Raw genomic sequence first — 24,638 nt, forward strand, 5'->3', positions numbered from 1 at the left:
ATAGTCCTTGTCAACTATCTCCAGACAGATCAGTAAGAGAGACATGATTTGCAGGCCGCCAGTTAATCTCAGCATAATTTAGAAAGATTTCAGACAGAACCCCGACTCGCTCTCCGGCAACACTTTTAATAACAGTGGGCCACTCAGAGTTCAAAGCCACCTGCTAAGATTCCCACTGTAAGCCTGTGTCTAATCTTTACAATGGCTCCCATAATGAATGCAAGAGAGCATTCGCCTCTAAACGGATCAGCGGTTCTCAAGTTATTTCTGAACACCAGTTTTTCCACATAACTCACCATCCACAGTTGTTGTTTTCTCAGCCTTTGGGTGCCCTGACCCTAGCCAGTAAGACTGCTGGAAAGGGAAATACCAAGGCCGTGGTATCCCATAGTCTCCTGAAACAAAAACAAGTTGGTAGGGTGCATAAACCTCTTTGTGTTTTGCCATGGGGAAGAACCCATCTATGCAAATCTTATGCTGCAATAATTACTTGGTGTTTCATTAGCAGCAAACATTGCTGTGCACTAGAAGTTCAAACAAAGCACAGCCACCCACCACCGTCTTGGCTGTAAAGTTTTTTTACAGAGGGAAAGGGACAGAGGGAGAATAACCACATTCCCGATTGCTTTTGTTTTCAAAACTGAAACTCAATTTAATTAAGGAATTAAGCTATTCCCCAGACCAGGGATTGGTTGAATTTTTAATAAGCAGGCAGTGAAAGCCTGTACAGTATGTGTTCTGCCTAAGGCAAGGTTTGAAACAGGGATTTCCTAGCTCACTTTCTTAGCCACTACATCATCAGTTACACTAACTATTACTCTGCATTCCATTACACTATGAAGTGACTTGATTCCTGGGGGCAAATCCTACCCTCAAAGTTAATTTCCAAATTCCAAAGATTAAGGGGCCACTGCAGATGAAACTGTCCAGCTGCCTTAAAAGATTTCATTCTATCTCTCTTTCTGCAGTGTCGGTGGCTCTTGAGAGAACTATCCTCCTGGTGTGCTGTGTAGCAGGGCACCAGAGAAGGAGGAACAGACCTTCCAGTCAGTACATTTTTAACGGGAAGGGTGGGGTGGGGGGTCTGGGAGGGATGATGTTTTGCGGATCAGGTGGGAATTCTTCTCCAGCTCAGATTTTAATCCCTAGGCTCATAAAACTCGCCTCTTCTTTCGGGCTATCTTTAAGAGCTCCTGAAGCTCATACCCAAACCAAGACATAGCAAGCTGGATCTGTGTCTGTACTAAGGATTTTTTCTTTGATGACCTTACACAGGGGTGGGTAACTCCCCGCCTTCCACCACAAGCCAGCCAATCACCACAATGACAATAGGTGATCTATTTTTGCCTGTGCAGATGGTCAGCTAACTGTAGCCACTTCCATAGCTCTGTGCGGTGCTTTGCAAGTCCCAAGAACCAGTTTACAAACACTGTACACACAACTTTGCAGGTGCAGACAGTCAACCCCCCTGCAGCCCAGTGGTGTCTTAATCTTCCTTGCACCTTGTGTCATATATGATGTCATGTGGGCATTCCCCCACCCCCCAAAAAAGTTACCTTGTGGGACAAATAGGGAGGGTTTGGTAAACGAGGAAATGAGAAGCTTATATCTGGTTCCACCATGGATAAGATATGAAAATGCTATTTTGAAGTTCCTTAAAATGGAGTAGATTACAAGTCTTTTACAGAAGGGGAAAGGCTCCGAAACAATCTGGTGGTAACCAGTGTCATTTTTAGAAACCCGTATAAGAGGGAAATCAAGGGTAAGGTGTGAGATTACCTTGTTCAGATAAGATCTTTTGTGGTGCTTTGTTTTAGCTTTTGAACACATATAATATGTGGCAGGACAAGTTTCTTAAAATGCCATATACTGTACTCTTCTGAACAAAAGCAAAAGAATATAAGATCATATGATACGTTGGCAAATTGCAAATAGTGGCCTGAGACTTCCTTTGCCCTTTTGCCCTTGTGCATAATTTGCCAAAATGCTGACAGCAGGGACAAAACACCATAATGTAAGGGACAGGGACCAAAATTTTATATTCAAGGCTATAATCATGTTTATTAACTGCCTTTTTGCAGTGGTAGCTACACAGAGCCACAGGACCTAGTGTTTGCACTAGGTTTCAACTAGTTGGCATTGAACATTCTGAGATGCTACTGTATTTATTTGATTTATTTTAATGTTTAGTTAAGCTCTAACTTTAAAATCCAGTTCTATTAAAATCACTCTTTAGCAGCAACAGTGTCCATAAGGCTACCTCTATTTAAAATGGGCAGGGAAAAGACATTGCCATACCTGGGAAGACATTATCCAAGTACCAAGCAAGCAATCCATAGATAAAACCATCCAAAACCATCATCTCCATAGAGAACAAGAAACTGTATTGATCTCCTTCTAGTGGGCTGGTTCGGACGTTATCCCACTGTAGCCCAAGGCCTCGCTCTTCATAGCGTGACAAGTATTCTGTACCAAACCCAAATGCCACAGGTGAAAGGAAGCTCTGGAAGAAGAAGAGGAAGGGGGGGTGTCAAGTTACCTTGATGGGGGTGGGGGAAACTCTTAGCAATGAACATATGGCAGACAAAGGAATGAAAAGGGGATGGGTAGATTTCCTTGATTAGTTTTTCCTGACTGTTCCACTCCACTCATCTTCCAATTTTTTAAATTTCAGAGTGTCTGTATTTGCATTATCCCCTCCCCCCTTTACAGATAAACATTAACAACTGTGTACATTAAAACACTATGTTGTTTTTAAGCTAATGGAAATCACAGCAATTTTCCAAGACATTTTCAAGCACCCCTAAATTGTTGGAGAATTTTGCCTCTCAACCCCCTACAAAGATTATTTGGTGAAATCCCCCCTCCCCATTTCCCCACCCACAAATATCAATCAATCAATCTCTTTTATAGACATAAAAAGCACATCATATACATGGATCAGAACACAACACAGTTAACAAAACGTAGCAGGAGATACTTTAGGATAAAACTGTCCAGACATCATGAGGTACGAAGATGGCTCTTAGGACCTGTGGTGACATAATTTAATAGTGTCACTCAAAAATCTTGCCACATTCTCCACAATGTCATTACTACAACTGTTCAGCAAATAAGACACCCTGGAAGAGTCAGTGTGAAAAATCCCCTCCTTTGATAAGGGGGCCAAATATATTTTTGCATAAAATGGGCAATAAAAATAAAACATGTCTGATGGATTCAACCTGTTTTGTGCCACAAGGGCAGTATATTTCAGAGAGTGGGGTTTTCGAGAATCTACCTTGCAAAACTGCAGACAGTGACATTAAATCTTGTGAGGGAAAGAGCTCTGCGTAGGTGGGGATCACAAAGCTGGTGTAAATATGGAGTGTCCTGGCCAAACGAGGGTGTAATTTTATAGTGGTGAGCCACGCTCTGGTTTCCAGCAGCCTTTGTCCAGTTTCCAGACAAATGGCTGTATATGGCACACAATTTGGCAGCGCCAGGATTTTGTGCATAAATTTGCATTGGAAGCATTCCAACGATTGCTTAACTGCACCAGTCCATAATGGAATGCCATACAGGAGTTTTGGAGCTACTTTGGTGTTGAAAACCTTTAGTGCAGCTGGGACGAACTGGTTCCCTCTGTTAAAGAAGATACAGGTGATAGCCAGAGCTAGTGTTAGACTATCCACTCCATTAAGTGCAAGCTTACAATGGTATTTACAGGAAGCATTATATTGGAAGTGGATGCCTAAGTATTTAAAGTTTTTAACCTCTTCCAATGGGTTTCCACTGATCTCCCACCTATGAGGCTTCCAAGATGTTGAGAAAACAAGATGAAATTATAAAAGTTATAAATGACACAATTTAGAGGACACTGTGGTTTCTATTGAGTTGGGTGGAGGTAGTGGGTGAAGAGGATTTCTTACCGCCATAATCTTTAGCTTAAAAGTCAGCCGGTCCTGCCAGGCAAAGCAAACAATGTGAGGCAAGTATAGGGTAAAGTAGATGACGCCACTGCAGGCAGCTGCCAGATTAGCCTTGGAGAAGAAGGTGCTGAGCAAGAAGCACTGCATGATGCTGGCCGTGGTGAAGGTCAACAGGAACAGGAACAGGAGGTGGGGGTTGCTGTAATGAAGCACTCTGCCATACTGCATTCATAGAAAGAAAGAAAGAAAGAAAGAAAGAAAGAAAGAAAGAAAGAAAGAAAGAAAGAAAGAAAGAGAAAGACCCAGTTAATCACAGTCTCCATTGACAGCATGGCGGAGACCATAACTCATCTCTGCTCATTCATTGCTGTCCATCCTCTCTGCCTAGGCATTTATGTCAGAGTCTATTGAAAAAAGAAGGGCTGGGGTGAAACTCATCAGTAGGTCTGATATTCTACCTTCTGCCAGACAATAAGATACATGAAGGGTATTCATATCTCTGTTAAACAACTGTGTGTGTTGTGTGGAAGGATGCACCTGTATGAGAATTTCTTTAAGTATCCTATGCGGTCATGCAACATATCCAATCCTTGTAAAATGCCACATCATAGCAACAGGCAGCTTAAGCTGTGCTGTTTGTTCTGTGCTGTGCATGTCATCAGTGTGGCTTCATCATACTTCTCCTTTCACGCAAGGTGTTGCAATATTGCTTCAGCAGGTTGCTCAATGTCATAGAGTTGCTAGTAAAACCTTAGCTTCAAGATCAGGCATTTTGGGTAATGCAGCTTCCTTTAAGATTAGGGCATGGTTACCAGTAGCTATCTTGAGGGAAGGTAGCCTGCCATGGATTAAAAGACGACAGGATGACCCTGCACACTCCTAGATAGGCACTGGGTGAATTTCTCTCCAGATGTTGTTGGATTCCAACTCTCATCAGCCCCAGCCAGCAGGACCAATGCTCAGGGATGATGGGAGTTGTAGTTCAACATCATCAGAAGGGCCACAGGTTCCTCATCCCTGTACCGAGCACCAGGTGATAACATGGCAGGAGGACCACCATCACAGGGTAGAGTTCAAACACAGCAGTTCAGAAGACTTGTTCTCCAGATTTCTGGCTCATCATTAAGGCAGCACCCTCACTGTGCAGTTCAAAGGCACAGGTCTAGTCTAGCATGTGGGTGTCTTGTGGACTGAATCGTGAATTACAAAAACAGCTGCCTTTCAGTAATCATTAGGCCATTGCATGGATTGTTGCTATTGAAAAAATATCAGGTTATCATTGCTCCTCCCAGCATAAATTGTGCAGCTGCCCTATGTTGGTCAAGGGACAATCACTTTGCTATGACTGCAACTCTATGCATGTCTACTCAGACATCCTATTGAGTTCAATGCAACTGTTTCTCAGATAAGCATGTACAGCATTGTATCCTATAGCAGTCAAACAGATAGTTCAACCAGACTAAAATTTTACAAAATGTGAAAAGTAAGAGATTTGGAATGGGGCTAAAAACATGTTCCTCCACCTCCCTAGTTTGCTTGAAGTGTTTTTATACAAATTCACACACTGCACCTTTGCCTGAAAGCAGATGCTTAAAAATAATTAAACCAAAAAGCCAAAATACTGAATTTTCAGAGCATATTCTGATTATGCATGTCATCTCTTCTCCCCATATTACAGTCCTCTGAAAAATAGGGTCCATGAAGAGGGGAATCAACTGTCTTTTTAAAAGTTGCTGTCTTTTAAAAAGCTGAAATAGTATTTTGCTGCTACGTGACATTCAAATACCCAGAACCAGGGAGATCTCATGAGGGTAGCTAAGATCTACCAGGATCCTTTGCACTGCTAAGTAAACCAAGGATGATCTTTATGAATCTTTAAGGACCCCATTACAGTGAACAGTTGGACCTCAACTGGAAGTTAACCTTATCTAATCAAGTGGGACAGACAATTGTTCTGTACTTTTAGGCCTTACATATCTACAGCTATTTTTTGACAAAAGTTACAAATGGCAATTGACCATCATTGTTGTTTTATCCCACACAGGAAGTGTGCTTGTTCATGTGCAGCAGTAATTACTAGCATTAAGTATAATTATGCTTGTGCAAGGAAGAATGACACACGAAAAGTGGCAGTAATGGAATAGCACAATATACAGTATGAATTACTACTGGTATGATATCACTGCTGGCATAAACTCCTATAGAGGAATGTGTCGGCCTTTAGCGTATCTGATTATATCACCAGGGGTCTATTGCCAACAACCAGCTCATAGTTTGCCAATATGTCAGATGTCAGATCCCCTAATGTACTCTTCAAAAGATACTGCCAAAGCCATTCTCTTAACAGCAGTATTTGGCAACGTACATGTGGCACGTAAGGCATTAACCATTATAGAGAAGAAGAAAAATATATATTGGATACACTGATCTGGACTTGAAGTGGGAAACAACCTCAGTCCAGGGGGGAAACACCAGATATAAATAACATCGGCCCTGCTGGTGAACTCAAACAAACAATAAGCACCAAATTAATGTGGTGTCAAAGTTAAGTGCTAACTATAGGACTGCATACCTAAGCCAAGCTACAATGTCAAAGCTGACACACCATATCAGTTCAGGTAGGCCTGGCAGAGGAATAATTGAACAGGAGCAGGCTTTTCTCATAAAAGTAAACTGTGCTTTAGCAGTAGTTGTTTACAAATATTTGTTCTTTAGTAAGCGCTAAGATTCTGGCATCCAGAGTCATCTTTATCAGGAAGGCTTTTTCTTTTGTTTTAGAATGCAGCAAATCACAAAGCAATCAAAATAACATAGAACCCTTATAATAAACAAACAGCAAGAGGAAGCAGAACATTAAATAAAGAAAGAAATCCTTAGGGTCACCAGGAAAAAACAAGAGCGCCACACCCAACAAGAAGAAACAGAACAAAAAAAGCCAAGCCAATGGGTATACAGAGGTATGTTTTCATGCTGTTAGGTAGTTCCCAATATGACAGAATAGTTCCCACTGCATTTTCGGCTTCGCCTTTGTCAGCAGAAATTTCCCAGGCACTATTTACTCAGAGGCATGAAAGGTGCACTCCACCCACCAGCTGCCAAGATGACCCGTGGCTTAAAAGCAAGAGTTCCATCTTCTAATGAACTTAAGAATAGCTCTGTTGGATCAGGCATTGGCCCATCTAGTCCAGGATCCTGTTCTCACAGTGGCCAACCTGATGCCTATGGGAAACCCACAAACAGAACCTGAGCACAACAGCACTCTCCCTTCTTGTGTACTGCCTCCAAGCATGAAGGCGGAATGTAGCCATCGTGGCTTGTAACCACTGATAACTTTATCCTCCATGAATTTGTCTAATCCTCTTTTAAAGCCACCCAAGTTGGTGGCCTGCAGGAGTGAGTTCCATTGTTTAATTATGGCCTGTCCCTTTTTCTGTCCGGAATCTTCTAACATTCCACTTCACTGGATGTCCATGAGTGTTTTGAGCAAGGGAGAATCCATTGGGAACTATCCTAGAATGCTCATTGGATAACATTCAGCATTTATATACAGTGGTGCCTCGCAAGACGAAATTAATTCGTTCCGCAAGTTTTTTCTTCTTGCGAGTTTTTCGTCTTGCGAAGCACGGTTTCCCATAGGAATGCATTGAAAATCAATTAATGCGTTCCTATGGAAACCGCCTTCAGACCAGGTCCGGGGACAGTCTGTCCCCCGACCTCTTCTGAAGGCTGGGGGGGGGGGGAACAAGGGCTTTTCTTCCCACCCCCAGCATTTTAAAAAACCCCGGGACAGCGGAGGACTTCTCCGCTGTCCGGGGCGATTTAAAAGCTTTTAAAATCGCCCGGGACAGCGGAGGACTTCTCCGCTGTCCGGGGCGATTTAAAAGCCCCTGGGAAGGCAGGCAGGGGGCACAAAGACTTTTGCCCCCCGCCAGCCTTCAGAAGAGGTCCTGGACCTCTTCTGAAGGCCGGCGGGGGGCAAAAGTCTTTGCTCCCCCCTGCCTGCCTTCCCGGGAGAGCGGAGAAAGGCAGCGCGTTTCTCTGCTGTCCCGGACGGCTTTTGAAGGCAGGCGGGGGGGGGGGCGAAAATCTTTGCTCCCCCCTGCCTGCCTTCCCGGGAGAGCGGAGAAAGGCAGCGCGTTTCTCCGCTGTCCCGGACGGCTTTTGAAGGCAGGCGGGGGGGGAGCAAAGCCTTTCGGCCCCCGCCGGCCTTCCTGGACCTCTTCTGAAGGCCGGAGGGGGGGAAAGGCTTTGCTCCCCACCGCCAGCATTTAAAAGAGGTCCCCGGAGATTTCCCTATGGGCTTTCTTCTTGCGAAGCAAGCCCATGGGGAAATTCGTCTTGCGAAGCAACTCGCAAACGGAAAACCCTTTCGTCTTGCGGGTTTTCCGTCTTGCAAGGCATTCGTCTTGCGGGGCACCACTGTAAAGCTTTTGGAGAATTCAAAAATTTCCTTGTTGTGCAACTCGACAAGGCAGATCAATATTATTCTTTCCTGAGAGAATTTTGTGTGAGCAATTAAGCTGATATATGGATTCTGGCCCTTTATGGCACCCTCTGTGTTGCGCATATTTGCAGTTGCTAAGAGGGCCATTCTACATTTTGCAAAGCAATGCCCAGTTATCATGTCTGGCGGACGTTAGAAGGTCGAGTAAGTCAGAGAGAAGGAAACAAAGAGGTTAAAGGGATGGGCTGCAGCTCAGTGACGGAGCATGCAACAGGCCCCCCAGGTTAAATCCACAGCACCTCTAAATAGGTCTGGCAAAACAACTGCAAAAGTTTGACACAGCTTTGGAGGTTATCCAAAATGTGGGGGGTTTGTGGTTAATTTTCCTGAGCAAAACCGCTGTCTGAAACCACCGCCGGTCACTGTAGACAACACTGAGTGAGATGCACCAGTGGTCTGACCTGGCAGCTTCCTATGTAAGACTTTGCAGACCAAATAGAGGAATGTGGAGAAGCTTATTGAAAAGATCAAAGCAAACGCCGAGGGACACACTTGAGTGGTATGACTCTGTGTGCCCCCTCCCAGAAGCAACGTATTTTTTCGAACCAAGCAAACAGCTGGTGGTTGTGACAAATGAGTTAGAGGGTAGATGCCTCACCGTAAGGTTTAAAAAGAAGTGAGAGAGAGAGACTTAGTGAGAGAAAGAGAGAGAGAAATTCCTGTTTTCTGAGGCCTCCTTGAAGTGAGCAGCAATGTTTAGAACGTGACCTGTCAAACCTAATCCAACCTGAGGCACTGTCATGAAGGCAATCTTGCGAGTCTCTCAGGAGTAAACATATCTATCTCTGTCAAGTGCTGATGCTGCCTTTGGGGGCTACCTAAAGGAATGCGCCTGCTGCTACGTGCTTGGGAGGCTGATCCTTCCAGCATGTCTGTCTGTCTGTCTGTCTGTTTCTTTTTCGTATAGCTCCCATTATTCCTTGGTAGTACCGGCAGCGTGAGTGCAAAATGGCACGTCTGGGCCTTGAAAAAGAAAAATGCTCCTCGCCTGGAGGTGATGCTCTTACCGTAATGAGAGTCGTCAGGAGAAACGTGCTCACAGCCATCATGATGAAGCTGTCTAGGAACCAGGCGAACCAAACAGCCCCGTTAGTGACCCCTCTGTTCTTCATGGCCTCTTTCAGCCTCATTTCTTTTTCCAGCACAATACTCTTTACCGTCATGGAGACAGAGTAGATCCAAGCAAGCACCATGAAGATGGGGAAGGCACGGTTCAGAGTAACCATGAAGCTGCCCAGGAAAGAAATAAAACAAAGGTTAAAATCATACAGTCTCCAAGAGGCAGTGCGAAAGGGACGCACGGATTGAAACTGGTCTAACAGCCGTTCCTTCTCTCTAGGGAAACTCCTGATGTTTTCCATGAGTATTCAGAACATCCTCAAACTATGCTTCCCAGTTTTCTTCAGGGGAAGTCATGAAAGTTAAGTTGGCATAAAACTGGTGTGAGTGCACATCGTCATGGCATCGCTAAGACAGCGCAGCTTCATTATTAGGAAAGTGGATTAAAAAAATGGATTTCGCTTGAACAGGAAATGTTGCCCCATAAGGATTTATGGGTTCTGCCTTTTTGAAAATCGCCTTCCTCTGTTATTGCAGACAATTCATAACCCATATAAACCCCCAATATATTTAAGATTCGGTAGAGCTGGCTACAGCCCCTATCCCCAGTCTGCTCGCTGCTATTTCCACTTGGTGGTTGATTTATCTTTGTCTAAGGTTTTTCATTATGGGAACAACAGAAAACACCTTCTGATTGTGTGAGCTCTGTGTTAATGGCAATCTCAATTCAATGGAAGAAATCAAATTAAAAATAGGAGGGGGGGCAGGTTTAAATTGTTCACAGGTGTATCAACTTCTGCTGGAATATTCTTTCCCTGCCATGCATAAGTAGCAATCTTGTGCTGTGGCTGAACCCACACTGACTGCGCCAAAGCCCTGCAATCAATTATCCTTCTCAAATACCTGATCTAGAGGTAGATCCTGCCCTTTTGCACAGCCATGCCTCCTCCTTGAGGATATGATCAAGTCAGCACATGGAGATGTAGCAATTAAAGGGGGGGGGAGAATAAACCTGTATCATATGTTTATGGGATTATCTGCGTCTGTTTTGTCTGTGCTGCTAGGAGAGGGGGTGGCATCTGGAGCCAAAGATAAGATCATGGCAAGACAGATCAAGTCAAAAACAAAAGGAATGCAGAGGCAGACTATTTCTCACCTTGGCTGCTAAGAGAGGTCGCTACTGGACAAATGGAGAAAAGGAGTGTTTTTGAGAATTAATCTAGGCCATGCTATTTGTGGCAGAGAAGGGATATATTTTGCAAGCTGGTGCCTCCCAGACAGACCCTTGTGTTTAAAAAGGAAACAGAAATAGAAACTAGAGACCACAAAATGATGCCCTCGAGGATTCTGCTGTTATTGCTTCATGATAAGGCTTCCCTGCCAAACTTCACTTTCAGAGTGCCAAGCCACTGTGTATTTCCCCTGTCCCCCTACCAATATCTTGTCAAAGAGCCAGCATGTTGTAGCTAGTGTGTTGGGCAAAGAATGGGGAGAGCTGGGTTTAAATTCTCATTTAGCCATGAAGCCCGCTCACTGACTTTCAGCCTATGTTGTCTAGAGAGAGAGAAAATGAGGGTGGATCATGAGTTCCTAGGATAAAAGATGGGATATCAATATGATAAGTATATAAACAACATACAAATGACACCCAAGTAGAACAATACTTGTGACTTTACTTTCACATACTTCAACCTTACAAGGAAAGTAAGAAATATTGTTATATTTGCAGGGAGATGCTGCTATACTCTGAGTAAACCCATTGAAATCAATAAATATGACTAACTTAGGTCCATTAATGTCAATGGGTCTACTCTGAGTAGAATTTAGTTAGCTTCAACCCATTGCTATCCTGACAATGCAATCCTACACATGTCTACTCATAAGAAACTCCCACTGAGTTCAACTCCCAAGTTAGGACCGCAACCTGATTCGTGCCACTTTTTTCCTGCCTAGAGCCAGTATATTCACTGGGGAGGGAGCCATGAGAGACTATCTCCATAATCCGTCATGACAACAGATACACAAGAGTGATTTTTTACACGTGATGCTGTAAAATGAACCTATGCGGTAAAAAGGTAAAGGTACCCCTGCCCGTACGGGCCAGTCTTGCCAGACTCTAGGGTTGTGTGCCCATCTCACTTAAGAGGCCGGGGGCCAGCGCTGTCCGGAGACACTTCCGGGTCACGTGGCCAGCGTGACGAAGCTGCTCTGGCGAGCCGGCACCAGCGCAGCACACGGAAACGCTGTTTACCTTCCCGCTAGGAAGCAGTCCCTATTTATCTACTTGCACTTAAGAGTGCTTTCGAACTGCTAGGTGGGCAGGAGCTGGGACCGAACGACGGAACCTCACCCCGCCGCGGGGATTCGAACCGCTGACCATACGATTGGCAAGCCCTAGGCGCTGAGGTTTTACCCACAGCGCCACCCGCATCCCTAAACCTATGCGGTATTTTCCCCAAACTGAGGTGCCTTCTAGGTAGGAAAAATGCCACATATTAAATATATATCTTACCTGATGGAAGGTTGAATGTTCAGTGCAGTATTATCAATGCTTTATTTAATTTAATTAATTAATTTAATTTTTTTAAAATGCATGAATCTAAAAGAATAGCGTTTACATTCAAGAATTATGCTATTGGGTCTAACCACCAGAGGGCTGTCTTTCATCAGAGGCAGGCACTTCATTGACAGACAAGCAGCTATGGCAGCACATACCCAGCATAGTATGATTTAGAAGAAGAGAGAGCCTTGAAGCAACTTTGAAAGCGGAATTATAAAAGACAACGCAAGTGGGATCTCGTCTCATTATGTGTTGGGCCTACGCTATTAATCTAGCTCTCGTTTTACACGAGCATTTCCCCATTGTGAAACCAGTTTTAAAACGGCATTAAGAGCCCTTCCCTGTATGTAAAGAAGAGACCTGGGGGTTAATGATGATTGATGATAAATCAAAGGAATGCGAAACCTTTAGAAAAAGCTAGACCCTGGGCCTGGTCTCTTACCCTCTGTAATCTGAAAAAGAAAGTTCATTCAGCTTCTAACCTCAGGATTGCTGAACTTAATGGATAGCTGAAGTTGAAGTAAGAGGCTGAAGAATTTGATATTGTTAGGTTTTTGTTAGGGGGCGATACACAAAACTCAAATGCTGTATGCATGACTATGACCCTACCACCCCCTACCCCATTCCTGCGCATAGCAGCACAGGCAGCTGAGCCTCCACAAAACCCTGCAAATGAAGATGCTCAGATACTGTAGCTGCAGAACTATTCAACAATGCTGAGCTTTCAGAGGTGTGACATTTAAAGCTCTTCATTCTTTGGAGGGTTTGGTATCTGAGGAATGACCTCTTCCCACATGTCCCTACCCAAGCCATCATCTGAGGCCCTTCTCCGAGTGTCCCCGCCTAGCGTAGGCCGTGGGTGGCTATGAGAGAAAAGGCCTTTTTAGTGGCAGACCCCTTTGTTTTTTGTTGGCACCTGTCTGTCAATGGAGTGTGCCTCCAAGGGTGAAGTCAAACCACTGTGTTAACTGCACCTAAGTGACCACCCCAGGGCACAAGCCTGGACAGTGTGCATGGAGGGTCAGACAACAAGACCCCCCTCTTGGCCTCACTGATGCGATCCAAAAGGAAGCAGAGCAATACGTTAGGTACCAGCTTGGCTGCAGGAGTTGCCCCAAGGAGGAATGCAAGGCACCATCCAACCATCTTAGGGACTCCATTCCAAATTTGTGTAGGGTTTACTCTTTAGCCTTTTCTTCTCCCAAAGATATGCTGCAAGGCAGCAGAGATTTAGGATCAGTTTTCCTTCTCAATGGGCTACCTTCCCAGGTTGACAAGCCCCAACTGCAGACCCACCCATTGTGGAATGCCCTGCCTAAAGAAGCCTGGCATGGTGCCTACTCTTATATCTTTCTGGTATGGGGTTTTATTTCTTTGCTTCCTATTTTGAATTGCCTGTTTTGGTTTTATTCTTATGCTTGATTTGTTGCTTGTATTGTATTTTTACTGCAACATTATCTTCAGGTTTATCTGCTCATAGACTGTTTGTTACAGGGGCAGGGTGCTGATAAGTTATTCAAATTTCGTTTATCATTTATTACGTTTTTTCACTTTTACAAAGGAGCTCAGGATGGCATATTATCACTCCCCACTCACATACAAAACTTCAAAACAGGCCTGTGGGGTATGTAAGTCTGAAAGGAAAAGACTGCGAGCTTAATAGCTGATCAGGTGTTTGAACGTGATATGGACAAGGAAGTTTTTGACCTTCTCTCTCTCATACCACTAGAACTCGGGGAAGATCCTGTGAAGCTGAATGTTGGGATATTTGGGACAGACAAAAGAAAGTACAGTGGATGCTCGGGTTGCGAACGTGATCCATGCGGGATGCACGTTCGCAACCCGCAGCGTTCGCAACCTGTGTCTGCGCACGCACGAGTTGCGATTTGGCTCTTCTGCGCATGCAGAAAGCACGACCGCCGAAACCCGGAAGTAACCTGTTCCGGTACTTCCGGGTTTTGGTGGTCTGCAACCCGAAAAAATGCAACCTGAAGCGGCTGTAACCTGAGGTATGACTGTACTTCTTCACGCAGCCCAGATAAAAGCTGCAGTTCGGTCCCATAAGGAACAGTTATAGCATCCAACTTGGGAGGTCTTAAAAGAGGATTAGACAAACGCATGGAAGGCGAGGCTATCAACCACAATGGTTATGCTTCTGATAGTGTGGCTCTGAGTGCCAGTTGCTGGGAATCACAAGTGAGGAGAGTACACTCGGGCCCTGTTTTTGGGCTTCCCGCAGGCATCTGGTTGGCCACCGTGGGAGCAGGACGACAGACCAGATGGGCCATCGACCTGATCTAGCGGGCTTGTCTTGTGTTCCTAACATGGGTCTCCCTGATTCTAGTCAGACACACTGTCAATTTCACCACACTGGAATCCCCAGTGGCAGCTCCACAGCTAGGAGAGTCTCTGGCTCCCTGATTTGCAAGGGCATTTCTGGGGCACAACTGCCCACACAATATCTGTGGCTGCATGAGAGAAAAAGAGAACAAAATCCTGCTAGGTCGGTCAGTGTAAAATGTTTTCCAGAGATAGGGAAAGCCGCTGATTGTTTTGGAACACTGTACCGTTTCACCAAACCTTCCTTCAAGTTCTTGTTAAAAACCAGAGGAGTTTTTAAAAAAACAAAAGCTCTTTCCCCTCTCCTTTTGTTTGATGGGAAGATTCAGACAGCTATAAACTCTAACTTCTCCTGTACATTCCTGCTAATGAATCCATGGATTGTTGTTTTCCCAATGGAAGTTATCCCAGACCTAAGGTCTCCTTGCTGTTCTCTATTTTAAAGTTTTAAAACGCTCCAGTGCTTTGGTGTTGTTGTTTTTTTGTTTCAGCCTCCTTATCTCAGACTTAGCCAGGGCAGCAGCCCATCCCAGACTCCTTGGGGGTGGGGAGGAGATTTGCCTAATACCTTCATCCTGGATTTCTCCAGCTTTTCAGCAAGATCAAAGGCAAAAAGCAGCCAAGCCCCCTGTAAAATCCAATCTGCCACCCACCCAGCCACCCAATTAGTTATCAGAAATAGATCACTGTGGCTGCTCTTACTCACACATCATCTACAAAGCATGGATAGGGCATTTGTTGCAGGTAGATCCCCGAAGGCACTTCAACTCCAGTCTGCGTCTTGATGATTCCATGCTCAACCATGTCTTGCAGATATGCAAACCCTCCCCAGATGTAACGCAGATCATCCACTGGGTCAGCTCTTGGTCCAGGATCCCAGTACCTGTGAAGACATAAAAACATTATTATATGCAACCTAGAAAGCTGAGGGTGGTGGAAAGCTGCCTAGGATTAACATTACAATTGCCAGAGCCTCAGACGTACACTATTCAAGGTTGAAAAAGTGGCAGCTCTACCTTGATGAGAACTACAGATCCCCGCCCAGCTAGGAACTTGTGTGTTTAGCTTAAGGCAGGAGACAGATCTGGGTTACTGTTGGTGCTTTATACTTTCCAAATTGGGTTTCAGCCATTGCTTCTTTGTCTCAGAATCCTAAGTGTAACCTGAAACCTGCAACACCTAGCAGAGATTAATTCAACCAGTCGGCAGCCTCCATTTTGAGACTCAGCCTAAATGCAAACCTTATGGCTACAATAACCAGTCAATTTTTAATGTACTCTTTGTGTTTTCTTCTTCTATCTCCTCCCCTCAGCTTTGTACAGCATCCAACCTGACGAAGAATTCTGGAGAAAGCTTGCTCACTATTTTGTAACTTTTTAAGTTGGTCCTATTCAAGTTATTTCCCAATATCTTGTTTTTTCCAGCTCTTCCTATGAACTAACACAGCTATCTTTGCTTTTTATGTTACCATAAATTACGTTACACCGAGTAAATCAGGCTTCCAAGGCTTCTCTTCTGTTACCAGCCTACACAATGTGGGGTCTAATTCTAGATGTGCATTCCACACTGTACCATCATATAAAGGATGGCTGTATATTATCAAGCATCTGCTCATCTGCTTCATAACACCCTCTGATTTAGGGATTACCATCAGGCAGAATTTGGGGTGGCAAACCCCCAAAGAGTAGCAAAATATAATTTATCTAGCTTTTTATTATAATATTTTCACCACCAGGATATTCCATCTTAGTCACTGAAATGTCTTGGCTGCTCTGATTTATATTCTGGATCCAGCCAACCTGGGCCTAGAGCCATAGCCTAGGCAAGGCAAGCTTGGGCCAGGCCTTCAACACATGGCGAGATGCGAGACGGCCATCACCTGTCTTTGATTTTGTTCGTTTTCTCCACTGAATCTATATCCATGCGAATCTTGAATTTGACATGAGGCGGCAGCAGTCTGGTTTTTGGGTCCAGATCAGGAAAGATGAGAGCAGCCCAGAATTTATTCTCCTCCAGAAGAGAAAGAGCACGGTGAGTCACGTGGGTTTCATCCGCGTGGCCTTCAAATTTATCAAGAGCCAAGCACTGGAGAGCGTACAAAAAGCAGAAGACACATTGAAGTAGGACAGAAGGACATATGCATTACATAAGCACAAATGGGTTCACTATAACCTTTTTGCTTGTTACTCCAAGATGATGACAGCCAACATGGCACCCTCTAGATGTTGCTGGACTCCCCATCACCCCTGACCATGGGATTTGTATTCTGCCTGATGGTTTATTGTTTTTATTTTTCTGTGGGTTTGGGTCCTGAAAAGTGACTAATAAATAACTGAAATAATTGAATAAAACCAGTATCTCGAAGTCACCATATTGGTTATCCCTGCTCTAAAACAACATCAACACAACACATTGAAGCCAGTTTGAAATTGGATTGCTGGTAGTTTCTTGGTTGGGAAATGCATGAGACTTGAAACCAATTTAAAATTTTAATGTAGAGACGCCTTAAGACTTCTATGCCTATTCTCATGCTAAAGTGATATGTAAAAACTGGTGATTAAAAGATAAAAGGAAAGACCGAAAAGGCCAACTTAAGAATATTCCACATCTAACATTTGTCCTACCGTCCTCTAACGTGTGGAGACTGACAATGCAATCCTACATACGTTTATTCAAAAGAGAGGTGCCCCCCCCCCGCAAGTTCAATGTGGATTACAATGGGTGTAGGATTGCAGCCTGAATGGAGTAATTGTAGGGTGAGAGTTGGGAGCCTGGTCATTAAAGAAATGTCTAGCCAGGAAGAACACCAAAGTGAAACCTTCATCTCAGCAAACAAACAGAGGGAAAAGATAATGTGAGCCCACCACCTGGAAAATAAGACTGGGAGAGCAAACAAAATCACCAGGTAGAGACAAGAGGAAAGTGTCTCATCAGCACATCCAGCAGAAAGAACACACTGCAGTGAGGAGGCACCGAGACACAATTCTCTATGGGTAAACACTTCACTCAGTCTCCACTTTACTCTGTATGCTTGGAAAAGTGTAGGGGTTGAAATCATGCCGGCTGTGGGTGAAAACAGGAGGCATTCTTAGCATATACGCCCAGTAGGAATGAGCAGGAGGGCTGAGGAGGCATCTGAAAATGTGTCTTTCACAATGAATACATAGAAATGATGGAATCTGAATGGAACCATGGCAGCAATCCAGAGGTAGACACAGTTATTGGACTGGAAAATTGTCACAAACTTTTATTATTATGTAACAACCAGCAGAGTCTATTTATAAGTGTTAGGGGTGATGAAGGGGTCCCATGCCACACTTCCTATATAGTCCATCCCTGCAGAAGACACTATGTGTACATGGGATATACATAAAACACATTTCCCCTGCTAAAAGAATTCTGGGAACTGTAGTCCACCACCCCAACAGAGATATAATTCCAAACACCCTTCAACTACAGTCAACAACCATTTCGCCCGGAGGTTCCATTCCTAGATGCAACGCATGTTGGCACAGCACACATAAGTGTGCCCTGCCCCGTACCACCTTTTAAGGGACGTGTTTAGTGATACTTTCTGTCACTTCCGGGTTCAGCGCCATGCGCGCATGCACAAACACACATCATTCAGAGACATTAATTGGTCATTGCCTGTACAGTTCCCAGGATTCCTTTGGGGGGGGGGTGTGTGCTTTAAATGTATATTTATATCTGCTGATATATTGACATTTGACCACACTCCTGTGCATTGTTGCAGAAAAAGCAATTGGGAACAGCAAACGTGGCATGGCAAGTAATTAAAAAAACACACATAACCATATATTTGTATTTTTATTGAGCTTCCTAACTCCGAAACCAGCGAGTTATTATCATTGTCTCATCTCGGCAAGTAAATAGGCAGCATTCAGTTCCTAAACGGACTAGGAAGAAATGTGTTTAATTACCTCACCTCATAGAATGCCACACAAAGCCAACTTGTTTGATCTTATCTTCTATCTAGATGGTCTTTTCGGCAAGCCAACAACCAACAATTACTGTACATCAAAGTGCTTGCAGACAACTTGTGATTTAACAGGCAGACTTCTCTGAAATGTAAAGTCTCCTTTGTTTGGCCTTGTCATCTAAAGAAACTTTTCTTATGTTGTTTTAAATGGTGGGGGAGGGTGGGGGAAGCACCTCTGAACAGAAAGGATCCTGTTTTAACTAAACTAATGATGTTCCAAAATACGCCTTACTTAAAGGATATGTCAAGGCTATATTGCTTTTTAGTGGATGATCAACAAAAAGTGATGTATTTAAACCACCTGTATTATAATTATGCTTGTATGTAAAAAGGAACATTGTACAGTTCTATCACTGAAAAGTGGACACTGATAACAAAAAGGATCGACAAAAAATTGCCCAAAATCCATCTGTATTGATGCAAATCAGGAAAGTAATAACTATAATATAAACAGAAATATGTCTCACCATAGTGTGGAAGACTGAGCAAGTGACAGTTGTCAGGATCCTGCACAATCAGAAGTCCTCCTTTGAGGAAGAGGCATAGGACCTCATGAGGACATGGAAGGACCCATTAAAAGTCCTAATGCTGACCAAAGTGCTTTGGCTCACGAATGTCTCACCTGAGCCCCACTGATAACCCATCTGAGCACAGGCCAAGCCCTGGCCTGACCCTAAATGCTCAACCTTTGTCACCTGCACTTTAAGAGGAAAGGCAGCAGCAGATTCAATGGGAGCCCAGAGCCTCCAGAAAGTTATGCCACCAGAGGTCTCTTCAAGTGGAGGGTTCTAGTAAGAAGGATAGAGAAGACTTCGCTGTAAACAATAATGCAGAACATCACCAAGAAGCGGAATAGCTGGCAGTGAAGATATATGCCTTATATATTCTCCTCTGGATGCTTGATGGGTTACTAGCTCCCTGTTGAGCTTCTTAGGGTCCAGCCCACCCTGCAGTTCTTGCTCCAGCTGCATCAGTAGGTACTGGTCATAGACACCTGTGGTCCTGCTCAGTATACTGTCCGGCTGCTAACTGTTGATGAGCAAATTACACTAGACTTGGGCAGGACGCAGCCTTTCAAATAAAGGACGGACTTCTATGCAGTCTTACCGGATGCAACTATGTTTTGCTAAAGCCTTTATTAAAATCCAAAATGGCAACCTAGGCTACAACTTTGAGGGGAAAGGTTGCTTATCTTTTCCCCTGAGGGGGAAAAACCAGCTTTCTGGCCCAGAAGGAAACAACACTGTCCTGAACATAAGACCCCATGCATAACAGTAGTATAAAGGTAAAGATAAAGGACCCCTAGATGGTTAAGTCCAGTCAAACTTGGATATGGGGTGTAATAGTAGCAACAACCGGGATCCAAAGAGTTACTTAAAGCCAGCCTTCCCCATCCTGGTGCTTCCAAATGTTTTAGACTCCAACTCACATCAGCCCCAGTCAACATGTCCCATGGTCAGGGATGATGGAGGGGAAGGCTGCTTTAGGCCAGAGTTGGAACCTGTGGCCCTCCAGAGGACTACAATACCCATAATTCCTGACCATGGGCCATGATGGCTGAGGCTGATGGGAGTTGGAGTCCAACAACATGCAGAAGGCTTCAGATCAGACCTCGCTGCTATAGGCACACCATTACGGCTAGCATGCCCAGTAAATTTTTGACTTTAAACAACAACAACAAAAACCCTTACTATGCCACAGGCTGGGTTTTCTCAGATTCAAAAAATAGCTTGCCTCATTGTGTGGAGAGGCTGCTGTTCAAAAACCAGAAGCCCAAAATCCCCTTGAGCATACAGTATTGGTGGTTTAGTTCAAGGATAACAGCAGCAACAATATGAAGCAACTGTAGACAACTTATTATTTCACAAAAGCATCCTTCTTCGCAAATAAAATTGTACAACACTACACTACAGGTTTTTCGTTACTAAACGTAAAGGAAACTTATGGATGAACCCTTCCCTATATATTTTTCAGTTTTAACTAGAAGTTAACTAAAACAGCCACAAAAATACTTAGTGTTTTTATAGCGCTTAGCATTTATAATTCGGTAAGGAGAAGCCATCAAGGTAGACGGCCAGTAGGCTCTGGACCCTAGTTGGATACCATTGCATGCTCAGTTTTGAAATGCATATAAATGAATGCCCAAACAGAGATTGATTTAAAACTGGTTAAACAGCTTAGGTTTCTACCTTCTTCAACAACATAGACACATACAGGGTGTTTTCTAAATCTCTATTATAAGCTTCAAGGCTCTGGATCATTTTTTTGTATGCTGCCCTGAGCTATTCAGAGTGGCAACAAAGAAATCCAATAAAATCAGTTTTTTAAACTAAATGTAAGTGTGTTGGAACGATCAGAGCTAGCAACAAATGCTTACAAATAATTGTTCGCATCAAGCTGCTTTCCCCCATTATCCAAGTGAAGTCTGCCTCGCCCAAAGTCGTAAGTCAGAAAGATATGGGGCCCATCATTAATGCCTGCCAAGACCTCTCTTTAAAACCCCTGGGGAAGCAATCAAGCCATTGTTCTACTCAACTCTCATCCTGCTCCATGCCAAAAGTTCACCTTTGTAGCATACTTTTTGCTTCGTTAGCAAGACCTCCCTCCTCCCAAACCCAAGCAAGATCAATGCCCAATACTTGCCGACCTTCCCCCACAAAAAAGAGCAGTGCAATTTTACACATAAGAAGTGAGAAGTTACACAACTCCAAAATAAGAGGACACTATTAGCTGACTATTCATATACAGTGGTACCTTGGTTCTCAAACGCCTTGGTTCTCAAATGCCGAAAACCCGGAAGTAAGTTTTCCGGTTTTTGAATGTTTTTCGGAAGCCGAACGTCCAATGTGGCTGTCAGCTATTGTTCCCAGGGCACCTGCACCAATCAGAAGCTGCACCTTGGTCTTCGAACATTTTGGAAGTCAAACGGACTTCTGGAACGGATTACGTTTGGTGCTTTTGTTTTTGCTATTTATTTTGTGTTTTTGTTTTTGAGGCTTTCTCGGTTAATTTGTTTTTGTGACCATGTGGAACCCAGTTCAGCTACTGATTGATTGTGTGACTGCGGAAATGGATAAAAGTCCCCCATCCAAACAATGACTATCATCAGTGCAGGTAAGAAAAAAATTTAATTTTAATTTTTCTCATCTTCCGTACTGTTTTATTCATTTTATAGCACATTACATTGATTACCGCTTTCATTTTATGGATCAATGGTATCGTGAGATAGAAAAATTCATGTTAAATTGCTGTTATAGGGTAGTTTTTTAAAGTCTGGAATGGATTAATCCGTTTTGCATTACTTTCCATGGGAAAACACACCTTAGTTTTGGAACGCTTTGGTTTTGGAACCGACTTCCAGAACGGATTAAGTTTGAGAACCAAGGTACCACTTTACTTGCTTTTAAGCCAACTCTTCCTTCATACATCACATGCAAATCTCTTTGCCACCCCCTTTCCTTTTCAAATCTAAACCAGCCTCCCAAGCAGTAAAACTGGGATCCAAGTCTTAACTCTTCCCTATTAGTTGGTTTTCAACCTCCAAATTGCTGCTTTGGACTCCATGGGAGAAAATGTATGTTTCTGTTTCTTTTTCCCAATGGGACCAAGAAGATGGAATTGGCCTGGGAGCAATAGGATCTGGAAGTTGGAAGACACAGAAAACTAGACCCAGTGAGACAAATTCTAGCCTAGCCTTCCCTTAGACATGCTTGGGGTTTTTTTTGCTTGTGAGCTCTTCTCATGGGGGAGGTTTCCATCAAGTAAGTCCTCATCTGAATTAAAATTGGAGGCATATTATATGCTTATATCCAATGTTTGGTCTCAAGTGTATTACAGTAAGGAAAAGTAAAAGGTAAAGGAAACCTGGATGGTTAAGTACAGTCAAAGGTGACTATGGGGTTGCGGCGCTCATCTCGCTTCAGGCCGAGGGAACCGGTGTTTGTCCGCAGACAGCTTTCTGGGTCATGTGGCCAGCATGACTAAAGCACTTCTGGCACAACGGGACACTGTGACAAATGCCAGAGTGCACAGAAACAGCCTTTACCTTCCCGCTGCAGCAGTACCTATTCATCTACTTGCACTGGTGTGCTTTTGAACTGCTAGGTTGGCAGGAGCTGGAACAAAGCAAAGGGAGCTCACCCCGTCACAGAGAATCAAACCGCCAACCTTCTGATTGGCAAGCTCAAGTGGCTGAGTGGTTTAGACCACAGCGCCACCCATAAGAATTACCCCTCCCACTGCAGTGGAGTCAACCCCCCATGCTTCTGTGTGCATCACTGTTGGGTGCACCTCCGGGCTCGAAGGAGCAAGCCTAGGCAGGTAATTCATGCAGACACAATAGTTATTATCCTCTGAGGTCAGGTAATTTTGCAGCGGCCTTGCGTCAGAAATGATCCAATCACACTCAATATGGATCTGTGGCAGAACTACAAACCCTGATTGCAAGGAAGCAAGACCAGAGCAGTGAATCATGCCAAGAGGGAGTGGGCAGCCTCCTTTCCTTGGCTTCACAGAAGCCCTTAATTACTGAATTAATTTATTTCTCATGCCCCCATGTCTCTTGCAGAACACAGATAAAAAATCACCACACTAGTATTCCAGGTTTTTTTTACTTATGGCTGCATGCTTATTCCTTCTTCATCTTTTAGAATTTGCATTGTGGACTGTAAACTTCAATTGAAACTGCAAATACATTGTTTGCCCAAATCAGCCGCAATGCCAGCTCCCTAGATTGTGAAAGTTATGACCGTGAACAGCACACACACAGCCTAAAAACTCTGCAGATCATCCATCTGGCTGGAAAGATTGAAAGCTACTGCTTTACTATAGGAAAGAGATCTCCCAAACATTGCCAGTGTCTCCTATATGCTTTCTATGAATTCTTATTTTCTAAATGTTTGAGCATTGATGTTCTAATACTGTCATGACCATCCATCCTCCTATTGAAAAAATACCAGTCTTACCTGCAGGTACTCATGGACCATATGCAGAGCCTGGTTGGCAACACTGAAGACATTCCTCCAATCAAAGTTCACCATGCCTTCCCTTCTTCTCTCTGGTGGCCCATTGTAGAGAAAATTGATCACATCTTCTGCAGTGAAACCATCAGAACCCAACTGCTCATTTAAGAAGTCTTTCACCGTAGGGTTTTGCAAAGTGTCCTAGGGAAGAAACATTAGGTCTAATTTAACATATTATATTTGTACATGCATTTGTATTCTGTCACCTGGGAAACTGCAACCTTGGTAACTCCAAGGGAAAAATTACCTGCCACTAAGCCTACAGGGATAATTCAGTCTGGGGAAAGGTCAGATTCAGACACCAACCATCCACACAGGTGTAGAGGAACCCAAACCGTAACCCCGCCTAGGTCTGACCCCTTTGCCCTAACCAGCTACTTAGAGGCTAAACCTTAATTGCCCTTGTGTTCACTGGATTTGAGGTAGATAGAACACATGAGTGTGGCAGCATAGCCCCTTCTCCAGACCAGTCATAATCAAAGATACCCAACATGGGCTGCCACATATCCGGAATTTCCTGGACATATCTGGAATACAGCAGTCGGAAACCGTGTCCAGGTGGAAATCAATGAAATGTCCAAGGGAAAAATGGGCGTATGGCAAGTTTAGGTTTTGGCGAATTAGCTCAAAAACTTCATATATATTTTTGAGCTCAACAACTTTGGCAACACTATATTAACCCTTGTAGCTGGGGTTAGCTCAAGACATAATGCTGTCTGAGGCAAAGGGAGAAGATACTTCCTCTGATTTGAAGTACAGACTCTGACTGGACTAACAGTTGACCCTTCAGGTAAGACAGCATCCTCCACTGTACCTGAGGGCAGCAGGATAGCTTGGGAGTCCCATTAGGAATGGGGGATAGGAGAGATTGCTGCCACCCCAGCACCTGCTGTCTGAAGCAATCACATCATTCTGCCTAGCCTAATGGATTCCAGTTCCCTTCCCATACCAAGTAAGGTATCCTGCACATACCCGGATCATGTTCATTTGCACACTGTCTTGAAAGAAGCTCCACACTTGGGGTCCCACTTCCTTCCAGGCTTTAGCCAAGAGTCTGAGGCGCACAAGTTCCTCAAATGTGGAATTTGCCTGAGTTAAGAAGTTACAGAAGGGAGAGGAAGAAAGAATCATAGGAAAAACAGAAGATTTGGGGATAGTCATAGACACCAGCTAGTCCAAACCCCTCAACCCAGGAAACCCAGAGCTACAGCATCCCTAAGCAATTACTGAACAGTTGAAAATT

General features: G+C 44.0%; 1 protein-coding gene across 1 annotated transcript in view; it reads right to left on the minus strand.

The window, feature by feature from the left end:
• Window positions 1–24,638, minus strand: part of ABCA4 (ATP binding cassette subfamily A member 4) — a 94,691-nt gene that overhangs the window by 37,236 nt on the left and 32,817 nt on the right. Inside the window, exons 11-18 of the mRNA XM_077928451.1 lie at window positions 24,368–24,484; window positions 23,339–23,536; window positions 16,254–16,459; window positions 15,081–15,257; window positions 9,423–9,645; window positions 3,912–4,133; window positions 2,299–2,503; window positions 297–395 (exon numbers count right to left, since the gene is read on the minus strand). Coding sequence (XP_077784577.1) covers window positions 297–395; window positions 2,299–2,503; window positions 3,912–4,133; window positions 9,423–9,645; window positions 15,081–15,257; window positions 16,254–16,459; window positions 23,339–23,536; window positions 24,368–24,484 — 1,447 coding nt within the window. The remainder of the gene's footprint in view (window positions 1–296; window positions 396–2,298; window positions 2,504–3,911; window positions 4,134–9,422; window positions 9,646–15,080; window positions 15,258–16,253; window positions 16,460–23,338; window positions 23,537–24,367; window positions 24,485–24,638) is intronic.

The sequence above is a fragment of the Podarcis muralis genome, chromosome 5 (genome assembly GCF_964188315.1).
Source record: "Podarcis muralis chromosome 5, rPodMur119.hap1.1, whole genome shotgun sequence".
Classification (NCBI taxonomy): Eukaryota; Metazoa; Chordata; class Lepidosauria; order Squamata; family Lacertidae; genus Podarcis; species Podarcis muralis.